Consider the following 18,251-nt stretch of genomic DNA (forward strand, 5'->3'; position numbering starts at 1 on the left):
AAGGCAATGCAATTCTCTATTGAATGCCCCGTAATTCCCGCATGGTAGTCGCATTGTACGTTCGTGTCATACCATTTGGGATACGGAGGCTGTATGGGTTTTAAGTAGAAGGGGGACACCACACGTGCATCAAATAAGCTTCGATATAACTCACTATATGACATCGGAATTGGTATGAACTGGAGCTTTTCAGTACCTGGCTTCATTCCAGATTCTTGCTTTGAAGACCTCTGATGGCTGGTGGTTTCTGTCTTTGGTCGGCCCGCAGTGATTGGTTTTGAGTGGCCTTTGTTATACCTGCCCGCATTATCCCATTTATTCCCCTCCTTCTTTGGGGCCTTTGTGGTACTTAGGTATTCCACCCTCGCCTGCTTTGTTTCAGCCAGGTTGTCGAGAGCAACAGGAAAATTGTTCCTCACTTTGGACCTTGGGTCCGTCAAGCCACTCACCGGTGCTGTTGTACCAGTCTGATATTGTTGAGATCTTATGGTAAAGAGTGCCCCTTGTGGACGCCCATCCGGCTGGACTTGGACACTTGTCGGAGTATAATCTAGGGAATGGGCAGGATCCTTATTATCAACCCCAAAGTGGACCACTAGGTCCTTCCTTTTTTCTAACTCTCCAGCTGGCAGTCGGTTGAACTGACTCATCAAGGTTCTTTGTAATTCTAGCATCTGATCTCTCATCTCCTGTTGAAATTCAGTCAATTACTCCCGCATCTGAATCTGCATTCGCTCTAATCTCTCCAACCTTTGGTCCATTCCTTAGTTTCTATTCGGGTACCGCAAAAATGTTGGTTTTCCAGACTTTCTGAAATAATTTTACCTAATTAGGGTCACTTCGTGAAAATCTAATGCATATGATACAATGTAATGCAAATGCATGAAATGAATGCCTAAAGAGACGTTGATTTTGATTCAATTACATTTAGGAAACTTTTCTAGGAAGTAAATTCCCTTACATAAAACGGATACATGTACGACCTCACCCTCATATTCCAAGAAACAATATCGGTTTTTCTTCATCCGCATGTTTGAGGTAATCTCTCCAATAGATGCCATTGCTAGCTTATTTTCTTGATCTTGGTCGCGATCCATCATCTGCCCATCTTCATAAAGCTCGTCCGCCTCTTTAAGGGGGTGGAATGTTGAAGGCTCTTAGACAATTGCCTTGAATCCTCAGGCTACGAAGCAGGGTCACGAACTCTTCCATCGCCATTCTTGTGTTTCTCAGAATATATTCGAGAAGTCGTATTATTTTCCACTTTATCAAGGAATCCGTATTCAATGATAAGCTTTCTAATTTAGTAATCGGACTTGAATCAATATCTCTTTCCTAAGATGCAAATGCAATGTAATGCAATCATAATCAAAACACAACAATAAGGGTCAGAACAAAACATAAGCAAGCACAGAAAACAAAAAGTACCTAATCAGGTAAATACTTGGGATTTGGAGTGGCTCTACCTAGGATAAGTTCCTAAGTCCACTATATGAGGTTTAGTTCTAAAGTAAGGGTACCCGAACCAGCAGATTCCTCGATCCTTACCCATTACAGGCTCATACGGACCAAGTTCGGTTCAGGGGAATACATTTCCCTATGGCTACACGGAGATGAAAATCTCACGAAGACATAGGTACGGATGTATCCCGAAAGCGATCCACTATCCTGCACGGAGGTGAAAACCTCACGAAGGAGTAGCTTCTCACTCCCACTTAAAAGGTGTGACCAGCGGTCATGCAATGCTGTAACACCCCCTAACCCCAAACCGTCGCCGGAACAGGGTTACGAGGCATTACCGGACATATCAAACAATTTATAAATAAATCGAAATAAATAACCAACATATTAAAATAATTCATAAATTGTTATAAATTTGTACTAATTGATTTCATTCATTTTTTTATTTTTATTTATAAAAATTCAAAAGATTTCGACTTATTTTTACATTAAACCCCGCAAAATTTCAAACATAACCAACCCAATTTCAAGATTTCAACCAATGCATTTATATACTTAATCCTACTTGACATATAGACATAACAACTTAAGTAAATAAAATCCAATTATCATTTCTAATTAACACATAAAACTAACTAAGCCATTTCAACTTGATACCAATGCTATAAAAATAACTTATACCATTTTTCTAATATACTCATCAAAACACATAATATCTTACTTTACAACAAAACTATATAACATGCCAAAATAACTATTATAAATCCTATGTACATGCCACTTTCTCTTAAAGGAAGAAAATATCACCAAAATCTTTATGTCTGAGTCGGGATTGTCCGGATTTGAACCGAGACTCTAACCCCTTTTCAACCTGCGCACGGAAACAACCGTACGCTGAGTATTTTATACTTAGTGGTATTACTATAAATTAAACTATTTAATAATAATAAAATTTCAAATATTGACCATAGTCTTTAAAAAATCACTTTAAACTAAATATAAATATTCATATATCATTCCATAAATCTTAAATTTATATATTTAAATATTTACATACTAAATCAATTCATAATTTATATCATACATTCTTTCTCATATTTTTCAATAATGTCAAATCAACTAATCTCATTTTCAAATTTCCATCTCAATTATTTACCCTATTAACAAGGCTCGGACTCTGACAGATACGCGGATTCCACCCAAACACACCAAAATATCCAACCTAAACACACCCGGAATAATTTAAATCCTCCATAACACACCAGTATATCATATCCTCCCAAACACACCAATAAGGCATTTAATGCCTCTTCGGATAAACCGAAGCATATAATAACATAGTCATCTTCTCGGCCGAACTACAAATCTCCTCATCACATCACAAATCCTATGGCATGCCATTTGTATCCAATCTAGTCCGATAAGTTAATAGGGTATTATTTTACTTTTCCAATTTCGAATTCATTTCCACAACAATTTCAAATATTCAATCAATACAAAACATTTATTATTTCAATTCACATATAATTCAATATTCACACATATTCTTACTTAATTTCAAATGTTAATACTTACCTTCCTTTAAATGTCTCATGAATACAATTTCAATATAGCATTTATTAAATAGATTAAGTTATAGTAATACAAACCCGGAATACGCGTTTACTCCTCAACGATCTTTTCTTTTCCTTTAGATGCCGATGCCTCATTTTCCTTGTTAGCTACGAAAGTAATAATTATTTTCACTATTAATTGCAATCATTAAAAATAATAATTATTATATTAACAATAATAATAATAATAATTATATTAACAATAATAATAATAATAAAATTCTTATTCAATTCCTACTTATTCCCAATTTAATTCTAACTAAGCTTACTTATTTTTCTAACTTAATTCACACTCTATTTCTATTCAAATTTCTTCTAAACTCAAATTTATCTACTAATTTTTCAGCATTTTCACTAATTTCGAATTTTCCTCAATTTAATCCCTAAAATTCAAAACTTATAGTCTAGTTCACAATTTAATCCTTTTATCAACTCTAACTAGAAACTCTATCAAATAAACCCTCAATTTAACAACTTGTTCAAAATGAATCATGTTCAAAACCTATGAACTTCCATAACCTCCACTTAACTTCAACAAAATTTTGTTTTAAAGCTTTTAAAATATCAAAATGAAGAGGAAAGGGCTAAATTTAGCTTACCAATTAACTTGAAGCTTTAAATCCTTAGTTTTCCTTTTATTTTCTTTCCCTTATCTTCCCTGTTTTCGTCTCTTTCCTGCTTCTTTTCTAGCTATTCTGTTTCTTTTCTTCTTTGTTTCTTTCTTTCTTTTACTTTATATCTTTTATTTTAACTAATAATATTAATAATAATATATCAAAAAAATCTTTTACTTATTAATTAAGCACATATTTATTTTTATTACAAGTGTACCCATGTAATTATTACTATTACACATGTCTTCAATATTTACCATACATTTATCATCTTTTTTTTTACTTTTTTTTACTTATATAATATAATACAATATAATATAATATAATATAATATAATAATATATATAAAACATAAAAATCTAATATTTTTATCACTTTTACCGTCCCATTTCTTATTAATGGCTTAATTGCCATTTTAATCCTTTTATTCTTTTATTAATCTATAATTCAACTTTTACCCTAGATCAATTTAGTCCTTTTTCTTAATTTCTCTTAATTAAACTAAATTCACCCAATTAATACCTAATTAAACACACAACTAGTCTAATAAATATTTCTAATAATTATTTTCGAACTCAATTTACTAAGACGGAGGCCCGATAATATACTTTTTCGGTGCTTGTGAATTTTGGGTCATTACATTTCTCCCCCCTTAATAAATTTCGTCCTCGAAATTTACCTGAGAAGAGATGAGGATATTGTTCTCTCATCGTCTCTTCTGGTTCCCAAGTCGCTTCTTCCACACTATGGCTTCTCCATAAGACTTTTACTAAAGGAACCCGCTTATTTCTTAATTCTTTCACTTCGTGCTAATATCTGAACCGGCTCTTCTTCATAAGTTAAATCAGATCGAATTTCAATGTCTTCAGTGGGAATAACATGAGAAGGATCTGATCTATATCTCCGAAGCATCGAAACATGAAAAACATCATGAATCCTTTGTAATTCCGGAGGTAAAGCCAATCGATAGGCAACCGGTCCGATTCTTTCCATAATTTCATACGGCCCAATAAAACGTGGACTCAATTTTCCCTTCCGACCAAATCTCAAAAGTTTCTTCCATGGCGATACTTTGAGGAATACTTTATCACCAACGGAATATTCAATATCTCGTCGTTTCAGATCTGCGTAAGATTTCTGTCTGTCGAATGCGGCTTTCAGTCTATATTTAATCTTTTTAACTGTTTCCTCTGTCTCTTGAATCAATTCCGGCCCAATCACTTTTCTTTCATTCAATTCTGTCTAACATATCGGTGATCGAGACCTTCGACCATATAGTGCTTCATACGGAGCCATCTGAATACTAGATTGGAAACTATTATTATAAACAAATTCTGCTAATGGCAAATATCGTTCCCAACCAGACGCAAAGTCGATAATACAAGCTCTCAACATATCTTCCAAAATTTGAATTACCCGCTCGGACTGTCCGTCAGTTTGCGGATGAAATGCAGTGCTAAAATTAAGCCGTGTACCCAACGACTCATGTAACTGCCTCCAAAATCTCGATGTAAAACGAGGATCTCGGTCTGAAATTATTGATACCGGAATACCATGTAATCTAACAATTTCCCAGATATAAACTTCGGCAAGCTTCTGTAGTGACCAATCAGTTCTGACTGCTATAAAGTGAGCAGACTTTGTGAGTCGATCAACAATTACCCATATGGCATTCTTTTTACTTGCTGACAACGGTAATCCCGTAACAAAGTCCATAGTAATACAATCCCATTTCCACTCGGGGATACTAATAGGCTGAAGTAAACCTGTCGGTACCTGATGTTCTGCTTTTACCCGCTGACAAGTCAGGCATTTACCAACATACTCGACTACATCTTTCTTTATCCCTGGCCACCAATACAGTTCTCGTAGGTCACGATACATCTTCATTCCACCTGGGTGCAAAGCAAAAATACTATTATGTGCTTCTCGAAGAATCAACTCTTTAATCTCAGAAGTGGCTGGAACACAAATTCGATTCTGAAATCTCAAACAATCATGCTCGTCAATACTAAAATTTTCCACCGTACCAAGCTGTACCATTTCTCTTCTCTTCATCAAGTTTTCATCCTCTAGTTGTGCTGCTCTGATTTGATCAAACATTACCGGCTTGACTCTTAACTCAACTAACAAACTTCCATCATCATTAATACTAAGCTGAGCAAACATTGCCCGTAATTCAACCGCTGCTTTCCTACTCAATGCATCTGCTACCACATTTGCCTTTCCTGGATGATAATCTATAACACAATCATAATCTTTTAAAAGTTCTATCCATCGTCTCGTCTTAGATTCAACTCCTTTTATGATGAAGGTATTTGAGACTTTTATGATCGGTATATATGTAACATTTTTCACCATAAAGATAATGCCTCCAAATCTTCAATGCGAAAATTACAGCAGCTAACTCCAAATCGTGTGTCGGGTAGTTACGTTCATGTGGCTTCAACTGTCGAGATGCATAAGCTATTACTTTTCCATTTTGCATCAATACACAACCCAAACCCTTCAGAGAAGCATCACTGTACACTATGAAATCTTTCCCCGATTCTGGTAAAGTTAAAACCGGTGCCTCTGTTAACATTTGTTTCAATGTCTCAAAACTTCTCTGACACCGATCATCCCAGATAAAAGGAACATTCTTCTGTAGTAACTTGGTCATCGGCAAAGCTATCTTCGAAAATCCATTTACAAATCTTCTGTAATACCCAGCCAAACCAAGAAAACTACGTACCTCATATACATTCTTTGGTGCCTTCTATTCAACAATAGCTTCAATCTTCTTCGATCAACTCTGATTCCATCTGCCGATACTACATGTCCCAAAAATACCACATCTGATAACCAGAATTCACATTTGTTGAGCTTTCCATACAACTGTTTTTCACGCAGAATCTGTAACACGATTTTGAGATGCTGATCATGTTCTACTTCAGTTTTCGAATAAACCAATATGTCATCAATGAAAACCACCACGAACTGATCTAAATACGGCTGAAAAATACGGTTCATCAAATCCATGAAAGCAGCTGGAGCATTAGTTAACCCGAACGGCATCACCAAAAATTCATAATGACCATATCGAGTACGAAATGCAGTCTTCGGAACATCACTTTCTTTTACTTTCAGCTGATAATACCCAGATCTCAAGTCAATATTTGAAAATACCGAAGCTCCTTTTAGCTAATCGAATAAATCGTCTATACGAGGCAACGGGTACCGGTTCTTGATTGTCACTTTGTTCAACTGCCGATAATCAATACAAAGCCGCATTGATCCATCTTTCTTTTTAACAAATAACACTGGAGCTCCCCATGATGAAATGCTCGGTCTAATAAATCCACGATCTAGTAAGTCCTGTAACTGCACCTTCAACTCTTTTAATTCAGTGGGCGACATTCGGTATGGAGGTATAGAGATTGGTCTGCACACAGGTACACTTCTATAGCAAATTCAACCTCTTTGTCAGGTGGTACGCCCGGTAGTTCTTCAGGGAATACATCTGGAAACTCACATACAGTTCTAATCTGACTACACTGACTACCAATCGAATCAGAATTAATAACATAAGCTAGATATGCTGTACAACCCTGTCGCAGCAATTTACTAGCCTTGATTGCTGAAATAATATGTGTTGTGCCACTGGTACGAATGCCATTCACTTCAAGTCTGTCTCCATCCTCTGTCTGAATACTAAACCTATTTTTGTAGCAATCCAAAATCACCCCGTATTCGGATAACCAATCCATACCCAATATTATATCAAAATCACCGAAAGGCATAATCAACAAGTCAACAGAAAACATTTTACCATGTATCATCAACGGGCATCTCCGGCATACTCTATCTACAGACACAGTTTGTCCCAAAGGACTAGACACTTCTATTAAAACTCTAGACATTTCAGATTTTAACTTTCTCAATTCAACCAGTTTTGAATTTATATAAGAGTGTGAAGATCCGGGATCAATTAAAGCATAAATAGGTTCAGAATATAGTAAGAATATACCTGTTACTACATCATGGGCATCGCCTTCTTCCCGTGTTCTGACAACATAAGCTCTGGCGGGTACTTTCGCTTCAGACTGTTGAGTAGCTATATCACTGCTCCTCCTAATACTTCCTCCCCTTGAAAGTGAACTACCTCTACCTGACCCTCTGCCTCTAGCGAAGAGATCTCGATCTCGAGATCTGCGGTAAAGCACCTTCATTTTTTTGACAATCCCGGATGAAATAATCTGTAGACCCGCATCGAAAACATCGTCGAGTTATCCTCCAACATTTGCCCAAATGCTTCTTTCCACAGTGTTCACAGTCGGGGATATCAATATTTCGTGAAGGTCCTTTTACACTACCGGTAGAAACAGCAGTCTGTTTGCCTCGATTTTTATCTCCTCGATCTGATCTGAAACTTGACTTCCAACTGTCTCTGAATTCTTGGGATCTTTTCGGTAGAGGACTTGAAATAGTAATGCCAGCTCGTTTCCCAGTCGATCTAGCTATCTCAGGCTTTTTATCCAAACCCAACACCTGCTCAACCATCTTCGCTCTCTCTACTAAATCTACAAATTCTGTAATTCGATGTGACACCATTGCACTCGATCTCATCTCTCAAACCTCAAGAAACCTTTTACAACTATCACCTCTGTCGGTATAAACTCAGAAGCATATCGGCTGAGTCTAGAAAATTCAAGTTCATAATCTACAACAGACAGGTTACCTTGTTTCAACATCAAAAACTCCTGCCTCTTATCTTCAATATACAGCTCCCCAACATATTTCTTCTGAAATTCTTTTTGAAATAAATCCCATGTCACCTGCTCAGAGGTAGATGTCGACATGATTCCCACCACAAATAGGCTTCTCCTTGCAGTAGAGAAACAGCACAGATCAAGCTCTCTCGGGGAACTCGTTTAGTTGATTCCATCCAATTTTCTGCAGTGGATGGATCAATTCCCTTCAAACCCAAAAATTCAGTAGCACCGTATTTTTGTAATTCTTTGATTGGGGCCCGTCTAGTAATAGGAGTAGATGTCATAGTAGGTACAGTTCCCGCTACTCGTTGCAAAGCATCGGCTATAATTCTCAGTAAATGGGAGTCATCTCAGTCTCTAACATTTTCCCGTTCTATATTAGGTTGGTTACCTAATGGATTTACACTCGATGTAGCTGATTCTGTTTCATCCAATTCTCTATCTCTGATATACATTTCTTGATCTACATCTTCCACGTGTTCATTCGACATTTTAACTATAAAACAAAACAAATAATTATATCAGCATCCAAAAATCCCGACTCAGTTTGACTCGATTGTGGCATGTACATCTAAACTCAATTCTGAGCCCGATTTAGTCCGAGAATCGACTAAACCCGATAGCTCTGATACCACAAAATGTAACACCCCCTAACCCCAAACTGTCGCCGGAACAAGGTTACGAGGCATTACCGAACATATCAAACAATTTATAAATAAATCGAAATAAATAACCAACATATTAAAATAATTCATAAATTGTTATAAATTTGTACTAATTGATTTCATTCATTTTTTTAATTTTTATTTATAAAAATTTAATGACATTTCGACTTATTTTTACATTAAACCCCCGCAAAATTTCAAACATAACCAACCCAATTTCAAGATTTCAACCAATGCATTTATATACTTAATCCTACTTGACATATAGACATAACAACTTAAGTAAATAAAATCCAATTATCATTTCTAATTAACACATAAAACTAACTAAGCCATTTCAACTTGATACCAATGCTATAAAATAACTTATACCATTTTTCTAATATACTCATCAAAACACATAATATCTTACTTTACAACAAAACTATATAACATGCCAAAATAACTATTATAAATCCTATGTACATGCCACTTTCTCTTAAAGGAAGAAAATATCACCAAAATCTTTATGTCGAGTCGGGATTGTCCGGATCTTTGAACCGAGACTCTAACCCCTTTTCAACTCTTGCACGAAACAACAAATGCACTGTTGAGTATTTTATACTTAGTGGTATTACTATAAATTAAACTATTTAATAATAATAAAATTTCAAATATTGACCATAGTCTTTAAAAATCACTTTAAACTAAATATAAATATTCATATATCATTCCATAAATCTTAAATTTATATATTTAAATATTTACATACTAAATCAATTCATAATTTATATCATACATTCTTTCTCATATTTTTCAATAATGTCAAATCAACTAATCTCATTTTCAAATTTCCATCTCAATTATTTACCCTATTAACAAGGCTCGGACTCTGACAGATACGCGGATTCCACCCAAACACACCAAAATATCCAACCTAAACACACCCGGAATAATTTAAATCCTCCATAACACACCAGTATATCATATCCTCCCAACACACCAATAAGGCATTTAATGCCTCTTCGGATAAACCGAAGCATATAATAACATAATCATCTTCTCGGCCGAACTACAAATCTCCTCATCACATCACAAATCCTATGGCATGCCATTTGTATCCAATCTAGTCCGATAAGTTAATAGGGTATTATTTTACTTTTCCAATTTCGAATTCATTTCCACAACAATTTCAAATATTCAATCAATACAAAACATCTATTATTTCAATTCACATATAATTCAATATTCACACATATTCTTACTTAATTTCAAATGTTAATACTTACCTTCCTTTAAATGTCTCATGAATACAATTTCAATATAGCATTTATTAAATAGATTAAGTTATAGTAATACAAACCCGGAATACGCGTTTACTCCTCAACGATCTTTTCTTTTCCTTTAGATGCCGATGCCTCATTTTCCTTGTTAGCTACGAAAGTAATAATTATTTTCACTATTAATTACAATCATTAAAAATAATAATAATTATATTAACAATAATAATAATAATAATTATATTAACAATAATAATAATAATAAAATTCTTATTCAATTCCTACTTATTCCCAATTTAATTCTAACTAAGCTTACTTATTTTTCTAACTTAATTCACACTCTATTTCTATTCAAATTTCTTCTAAACTCAAATTTATCTACTAATTTTTCAGCATTTTCACTAATTTCGAATTTTCCTCAATTTAATCCCTAAAATTCAAAACTTATAGTCTAGTTCACAATTTAATCCTTTTATCAACTCTAACTAGAAACTCTATCAAATAAACCCTCAATTTAACAACTTGTTCAAAATGAATCATGTTCAAAACCTATGAACTTCCATAACCTCCACTTAACTTCAACAAAATTTTGTTTTAAAGCTTTTAAAATATCAAAATGAAGAGGAAAGGGCTAAATTTAGCTTACCAATTAACTTGAAGCTTTAAATCCTTAGTTTTCCTTTTATTTTTCTTTCCCTTATCTTCCCCTGTTTTCGTCTCTTTCCTGCTTCTTTTCTAGCTATTCTGTTTCTTTTCTTCTTTGTTTCTTTCTTTCTTTTACTTTATATCTTTTATTTTAACTAATAACATTAATAATAATATATCAAAAAATCTTTTACTTATTAATTAAGCACATATTTATTTTTATTACAAGTGTACCCATGTAATTATTACTATTACATGTCTTCAATATTTACCATACATTTGTCATCTTTTTTTATTTTACTTTTTTTTATTTTTACTTATATAATATAATACAATATAATATAATATAATATAATAAAATAATATATATAAAACATAAAAATCTAAGATTTTATCACTTTTACTGTCTCATTTCTTATTAATGGCTTAATTGCCATTTTAATCCTTTTATTTTTATTAATCTATAATTCAACTTTTACCCTAGATCAATTTAGTCCTTTTTCTTAATTTCTCTTAATTAAACTAAATTCACCCAATTAATACCTAATTAAACACACAACTAGTCTAATAAATATTTCTAATAATTATTTTCGAACTCAATTTACTAAGACGGAGGCCCGATAATGTACTTTTTCGGTGCTTGTAAATTTTGGGTCATTACAAATGCAATGCATAAAGATATAAAAATTTAAAATACAAAACATGATAAAAACTATAACTCAAAACAAATGAAATGCAATGAGAGGATCGTATATTTAAATCAAATTTTCAACTTTTGACAAAAAGATAAGAAATAATCAACTCGTGGCTTGACTTTTTTATTTAAAGTCCCCAGCGGAGTCGCCAAGCTGTTGACACCATTTTTTGGATGGAAAACGGGGTCGACTTGGGTTTCTGAAAATGAAAACGAAAACGGGAGTCGCCACCAATCTTTTTTGATAAGGTGTGATTGGATCACCTCGAAAAGTGGTTGTTTTTAATAAAAGGTTTGATTTTATTAAAACAACAAGTTTGGTCCACGAAATTCAGAAAAACGGGTTCGGGAGTCGGTTACGCACGAGGAAGGATTAGCACCATCGATACGCCCAAAATTGGTACCTAGTTGATTACTTAATGTCTTAGTGTCGAAGATTGAAAACTTTAAAGAAATTTAAAACACGATCCTTAAAAAAAACTCGAATGGCATGGATTAAATTCAAGAGGAAATTTGGCAATTTGGTTAAACGTGAAATCGAAACCCAGCACCTTAGGGCACGTTTCTCGAATTTCCAAACACAAAACATTGCCTTATTTTTGAAAAGTTTTTAAAAGGATATTTAGCTATTTGGTCGAACGAAAAATCGAAACCCAGTACCTTAGGGCACGTTCCTCGAATTTCCAAACGCAAAATATTGCCTTATTTTGAAAATTTTTGAAAAGGATATTAAGTCATTTGGTGGAACGATAAATCGAAACCCAGTACCTTAGGGCACGTTCTTCGAATTTCCAAACGCAAAACATTGCCTTATTTTGAAAAATTTTCCTTTTTGAAGTATAGTGTTAATAGGCATAATGGGATAATAGATATGATAATGTGAACAAATATTACAAAAACGAATAATAAAATAAATCAATCATGCATATATCATAGCAAATAAATAAATAAATAAATAAACCAAAGCATAAAAAATGGACAAATAAATAAATACATAAATGATCATACAAAACAATAAAGGAAAATAGATGAAAATTATAAAATATGAACATGTATATGTACATTTAAGGAAATATGTATATGTATGTATATACATAAAATTAAAAATGAAAAATATATATGAATTATAAGATATAAAATATAAATATTTACATATATATGTATATAGATTATAAAATACAAAGACATGTAAAATATAAGTATGTACGTTAATTTATAAAAACATGAAAATATATGCATATATGCATTATAATATATATATAAGTAAATATGTACATATATACGTATATAACTATCATAAAATATAAAAAGTATGTATATAAGTATACAAAATATATAAAATATATATATACTCCTATATATATAAAAGCAATAATAATAATAATAATAATAATAATAACAATAATAAATAATAATACGCTAAAATAATGAAGAAAATAATAAAAGTGTTAAAAAGGGACTAAATCAAAGTAAAAGCAACAATACGGGGCGAAATCGAAATAAAAAAACAAAAGGGACTAAATCGAAAGAAAAATAAAATTTAAGAGCCAAATTTAAAGAGAAAAGCAAATCAGGGCCCAAATGCAACACGAGTAAAAATGGAGGGACCAAAATGGGAAATATTCCCGCTCTCCAAAACACTGCGCTTCAAGTTGGACCAAATTGTAAATCAGAATAGATTTCAGGGCGAATTTAAAAAAAAACAAAAAAACCAGATTGCAAGATTATTTAAAAGCGGAAGGGCTAAAGATGCAATTAGCCCTTCCGTCGAAAACACGCGGATCCTCTAGGCGGGTCGGGTCGACGCGCGGGTCAGGCCATATCAAAACGACGCCGTTTTACATCAGTATTTAAGCCCAAATTTTCTGAAAAAATCCATTCAGCCCCCCATTTTTAAAAAAAATTCAAAACTCTCTCCCCTCTCATCTTCTTCCCCAGAATCCGGCCACCGGTCCGGCCCGGCCTCCGGCATTGCACCGCCGTGTGCGGTGGCCGACGTCTCAAAATCGGATCTTTTTGATCCTAGTTCGAAGCCGAGTGTCTCTTAGGCACGGATCTGGGGCCGAATCTCGTGAAACAAAGGCCGAAGACCCGAAAAGGGCGAAACCGCTCGCCTTCCTCCACGTCCGGCGCGGCGCAGGTAAAAAAGGTAAAAAGCCTTCTCCTTTATTTTTTTTCTTTATGTTTTCAAGTTAAAAATAAATAAATAAACTTAAAAGAAATAAAAACAGTAAGCAAAAGAAAAGATAAAACTGAGCCAAAAAAATGTTCAACCTTTTTCTTTTTGTTCTTTTATAAAAATCGAGGCCGAACCCCTCTTGATGAATACATTCGGCTTTTTATAGCCTTTTCATACATTTTTATCTATGTTTACTGCTATTTTGTTGTTCTTCTCCTGCTTTGCGTGTTTGGTTTGCTGTTTTGCAGGTGTCAGTAGAGCCGGTGGCGATGTGACCGTGACGGTGGCAAGTGGGCATGGTTGCAGGCGGCGGCAGATGCAAGTGGGTAGATGCGGCGCCTAGGTTAGGGGCTAGGGTTTCAGACTTTCTGAAACCCTAGGCAGATTTTTTCATGAAGTTGGGCCTGGGCTAAGTGGGCTTCGGGTTTGGGTGTAAATGGGTAGTTGGGCTGGTGGGTTGATTGGTTAGTTGGGTTTTGGGTTAAGTTTGTTTTAATTTTGGGTCTGCTGGTATGGGTTTAGTCTAGGTGGGTTAATTTGGGTACTGGGTCAAAATGTTTTTGTTTAGTTTAGGGTTAATTGGGTTTTGGGCTAAAAATTGGGCTTGTACAATAGATTTAAAGGTTGTTAGCAATGTCAAGACTAAAATTTTAAATTTTGAAAAGTATAGGGATAAGTAAGAATGATCCAATTAAAAGAACAAGGACTAAATCTACATGTGTTATTATTTGGGTCAAAACTAAAATTTAACCAAACATATTTAACTACTATCGTTTTACGTCATGATTAAATTTTCAAAATTCAAAAAGTACAAAAGACTAGAAAAACACAGGTACTAAATTTAGAAAATTTATAAAAAAGACTAAATCCACAATTTATACAGTGTATAGGGACTAAATAAAAATTTGACCTAAAATTTATATAAATCTCCTCACTCTCCGCCAATCTCTCCCCTTTGGACTTTTATGGATAATTAATTAATTAATTATTTATTTTTGGACATCTTTGCTAATCAATTTATGAATAACCAATAAAAATCAAAGTTATTAAACCCTAAACCCTAATTCAATTCAGCACAGCCTAGCCATTCTCATTCAACATTCCAAATCAGTCGCTGTTTTGATTATCTTAAATTGAAGTAAATAAAAATGTTGAGAAGGAACATTCGATTGAGGAGAGAGTATTTGTACAGGAAGAGCTTGGAAGGCAAAGAGCGTTTGCTTTATGAGAAGAAACGGAAGATCAAAGAAGCCCTTGAAGGTACTGTTTTTTTTTTCTATTTTTTCTTTTCTTTTTTTTTGTTAATCATAATCTAATTTCAATTTTCAATTTTTAGTTTTGGTTTTTAATTTTGCTTCCTTGTAGAGGGAAAACCCATTCCAACTGAACTCCGGAATGAGGAGGCCGCGCTTCGCCAAGAAATTGACCTTGAAGATAATTACACTTCCAGTAATGTTTATTATTTATTTTAATTTTTTTGTAATTTGGATGTTTGTTTTCTTTTGTTATGCTCTGAGCTAAAGAAACCCCCCCCCCCTCTTTTGGGATTGGTGTTGATACATGACTGCTTAATTTTGGTATATTTTTAGTTCCCAAAACTCATATTGATGATGAATATGCAAATGCAACTGTACGAGATCCTAAGATTTTGCTGACAACATCTCGTGATCCAAGTGCTCCTCTTATACAGTTTGTTAAGGTTGGGTTCTCTATTTTGGTGATAAATAAATTCTTCCCTGATATTTTGCGTGAGAGTTAACCACTGATTGAATTCCTTTGGCATGCTTTTCACTTTCTTGTAGGAATTGAAGTTTGTCTTTCCTAATGCAGAGCGAATGAATCGTGGTAGCCAGGTCAGTGCATCATTGCTTTGTTTATCCATCTATGCTTTCTTCGTTGGGTTCCTATTGGTTTTCTTATTGTTATGATTCTTGTGCTGAATTGTTGGCAGGTCTTTGTTTTTTATCTTGAGGATTATGATACATATGTCTAAGCACTATCGGTTTTGGTACCGGTTTTATTATCAGTAATTTGTGGCTAAAGTCGATATTCATTTAGTTGACATAGACTTGTATATATAAATAACTGTAGAATTTGTAAGTAGAACATTCCATTTAATCCCTTTTCATTGAACCATTGCACCATTAGACTTCTGGATGCAATTTTCTTACGGCAAGCTTTTGAGCTCTTTTCTCCAAATTGTAATTGATTTGTGACTTTCACCTTTTAATAGAATAACTGCTGAAAGCTTTTTCAGTTTCTACTTTGTTGTCCTTGAAATTTTCTACAGCAAGTTATTTATACTGCATAATGTTAATATTTAACAATGCTTTCCTCGGTTCTGCTAGTTATTATCTATATAATGAACAGCAGCACCCTTTTTTTGTATGATAAATTTATTAACTTATTTAACATCAAACTGGTTTTCTAGTGAAAATAAGAAAGTGATTGTCTATGCCATTCTTTTTTCTTATTTGCAGGTTATATCTGAAATTATTGAAAGTTGCCGTTCGCATGAGTTTACAGATGTAATTTTGGTTCATGAACATCGGGGTATACCTGATGGTTTGATTATAAGTCATCTACCTTTCGGTCCCATGGCATACTTTGGGTTACTCAATGTGGCAAGTATTTGATGACTCTACCTTGCGTAGGCCTTTATCACTTCTATTTCTGTTCTTGTTTTCTTAATCTAATATTTTCCTCTAGGTTACAAGACATGACATTAAAGACAAGAAAGCCATCGGAACAATGCCTGAGGCTTACCCTCATTTGATTCTTGATAATTTTAAAACCAAGGTATCCTTGTTGCTTTACCTGTACACTAACGAAGCATATGATTTAGTTGGGTACGATATATTATATATTTCATACTCGAACCTTTTAGGGTTACTGCTTTTAATGGTTTTACATGTGTGCCACTTATGTCTAATAGTTGGTTATGTAACAAAGCCTGTTCTGTGCTCAAATATCCTTCAAAGGTGTTTCCATCTTGTATCTGTTGCATGTTTCTGTATGTTGATACACAAATTATAAGGATTCATATGTAGCTTTGATGAAATTCTGTGATTAATAACAATTCTTTCCTTTTCGGCCAAGAGTAATCTTTTTTGTTGCTGACATGCCTTTTTCTTCTTTCTTTTTTTTCAATTTATTTTGGCAGCTGGGTGAAAGAACAGCGAACATTCTAAAACATTTATTCCCTGTGCCAAAGCCTGATACAAAACGTATTGTGACTTTTGCTAATCGGTCCGACTATATTTTGTTCAGGTTAGTTCTCTTCTGTAGATTTTGTTGTATTCTTTAGCATTAATAGGGTGATATTGATATCAATATGTGAATAGTAAGGAACCACTGAACTTCATCGTGCATGCTTTAGAACTCTCAGTCAATCACTTCTCAAAACCTCGAAGTGAGTCAACTTGTCAGTTGTAGGTTTAAAGTTATATAATGGTTTTCACAGTGGCCATCCTCTAATGATAACATAGATTGTTCCCCCTCATGCTTCTACATAATGAAATGTTCACTCTCACTCATTGATATCATGTAAACATGCAGGCATCATATCTATGAGAAGCCTGGAGGTCCTAAATCAGTTGAGTTAAAGGAGATTGGTCCAAGGTTTGAATTGCGGCTTTACCAGGTAACCATCGTGCCATTTCAATAGGTTATTCGCATTGGGTGCTTCATATTGCAGTTTAAATTCAACTCCTTTGCGTATGTTGCAGGTAAAATTAGGAACAATGGAGCAGAGTGAAGCCCAGATTGAATGGGTTATTAGACCATACATGAACACAACCAAGAAACGCAGCTTCATTGGGAACGAGCCAGAACCAGATGATAAAAGAAAGAGAAATAAAGCTTGAAATTTGTCATATTCTCGTTATTATGTTGTTTTGGTTAGGCTTTCATTTATGTTTTTAAGCTTGTTTGAATTATTAACATTTCATATCAATTTTAATTTACAGAAACAATTATGTTATGAAGGATTACAAGCAACTTAACTCAGTTCTTCCAGGCTAGTTTCCTATAGACCACCAATGATGGGTGTCGAGTCCACCAATATAAACCTACGTCTAATTTGCAATTTAAGCAATATAGGGTGTAGGGGCGATCCCTCAGAGACTGGGTTTACTGAAAATTGTTTCTTTTTCTTGACCAGATTCGTGTCCGGGCAGTTGTCGTGCCCAAGAAATTTTTGAGGGAGGATAAAATTAAAAACCTGAAACCTGAAATAAACAGGAAAAAAATGCGTGAAAAGTAAAAGCTGAAAATAAAATAATAAAAACAGATAAACAAATCTGAAGAAAAATTAATTAAACTAAGCTCAGCTTTAGGCATGGGTTTTTCTCATCTTTGAACCGATC

General features: G+C 33.9%; 1 protein-coding gene across 3 annotated transcripts; it reads left to right on the forward strand.

Annotated features, from left to right (window-relative positions):
* Window positions 1–13,594: 13,594 nt before the first annotated feature.
* Window positions 13,595–17,866, forward strand: LOC105763834 (uncharacterized). Of its 3 annotated transcripts, none has more exons than XM_052625420.1 (11): window positions 13,595–13,854; window positions 14,133–14,227; window positions 15,077–15,144; window positions 15,250–15,333; window positions 15,474–15,583; window positions 15,687–15,737; window positions 16,365–16,508; window positions 16,594–16,683; window positions 17,048–17,154; window positions 17,443–17,527; window positions 17,613–17,866. In XM_052625420.1, the coding sequence occupies exons 2-11, from the start codon at window positions 14,181–14,183 to the stop codon at window positions 17,748–17,750; spliced, it is 924 nt and encodes a 307-aa protein (XP_052481380.1). In that variant the 5' UTR covers window positions 13,595–13,854; window positions 14,133–14,180; the 3' UTR covers window positions 17,751–17,866. The 3 variants fall into 3 exon arrangements, with proteins under 3 accessions (XP_052481380.1, XP_052481381.1, XP_012437664.1); XM_052625421.1 differs by having other exon boundaries at window positions 14,133–14,206; XM_012582210.2 differs by having other exon boundaries at window positions 13,595–15,144.
* Window positions 17,867–18,251: the final 385 nt, after the last annotated feature.

Source organism: Gossypium raimondii, chromosome 12 (assembly GCF_025698545.1).
Source record: "Gossypium raimondii isolate GPD5lz chromosome 12, ASM2569854v1, whole genome shotgun sequence".
NCBI classification, from domain to species: Eukaryota; Viridiplantae; Streptophyta; class Magnoliopsida; order Malvales; family Malvaceae; genus Gossypium; species Gossypium raimondii.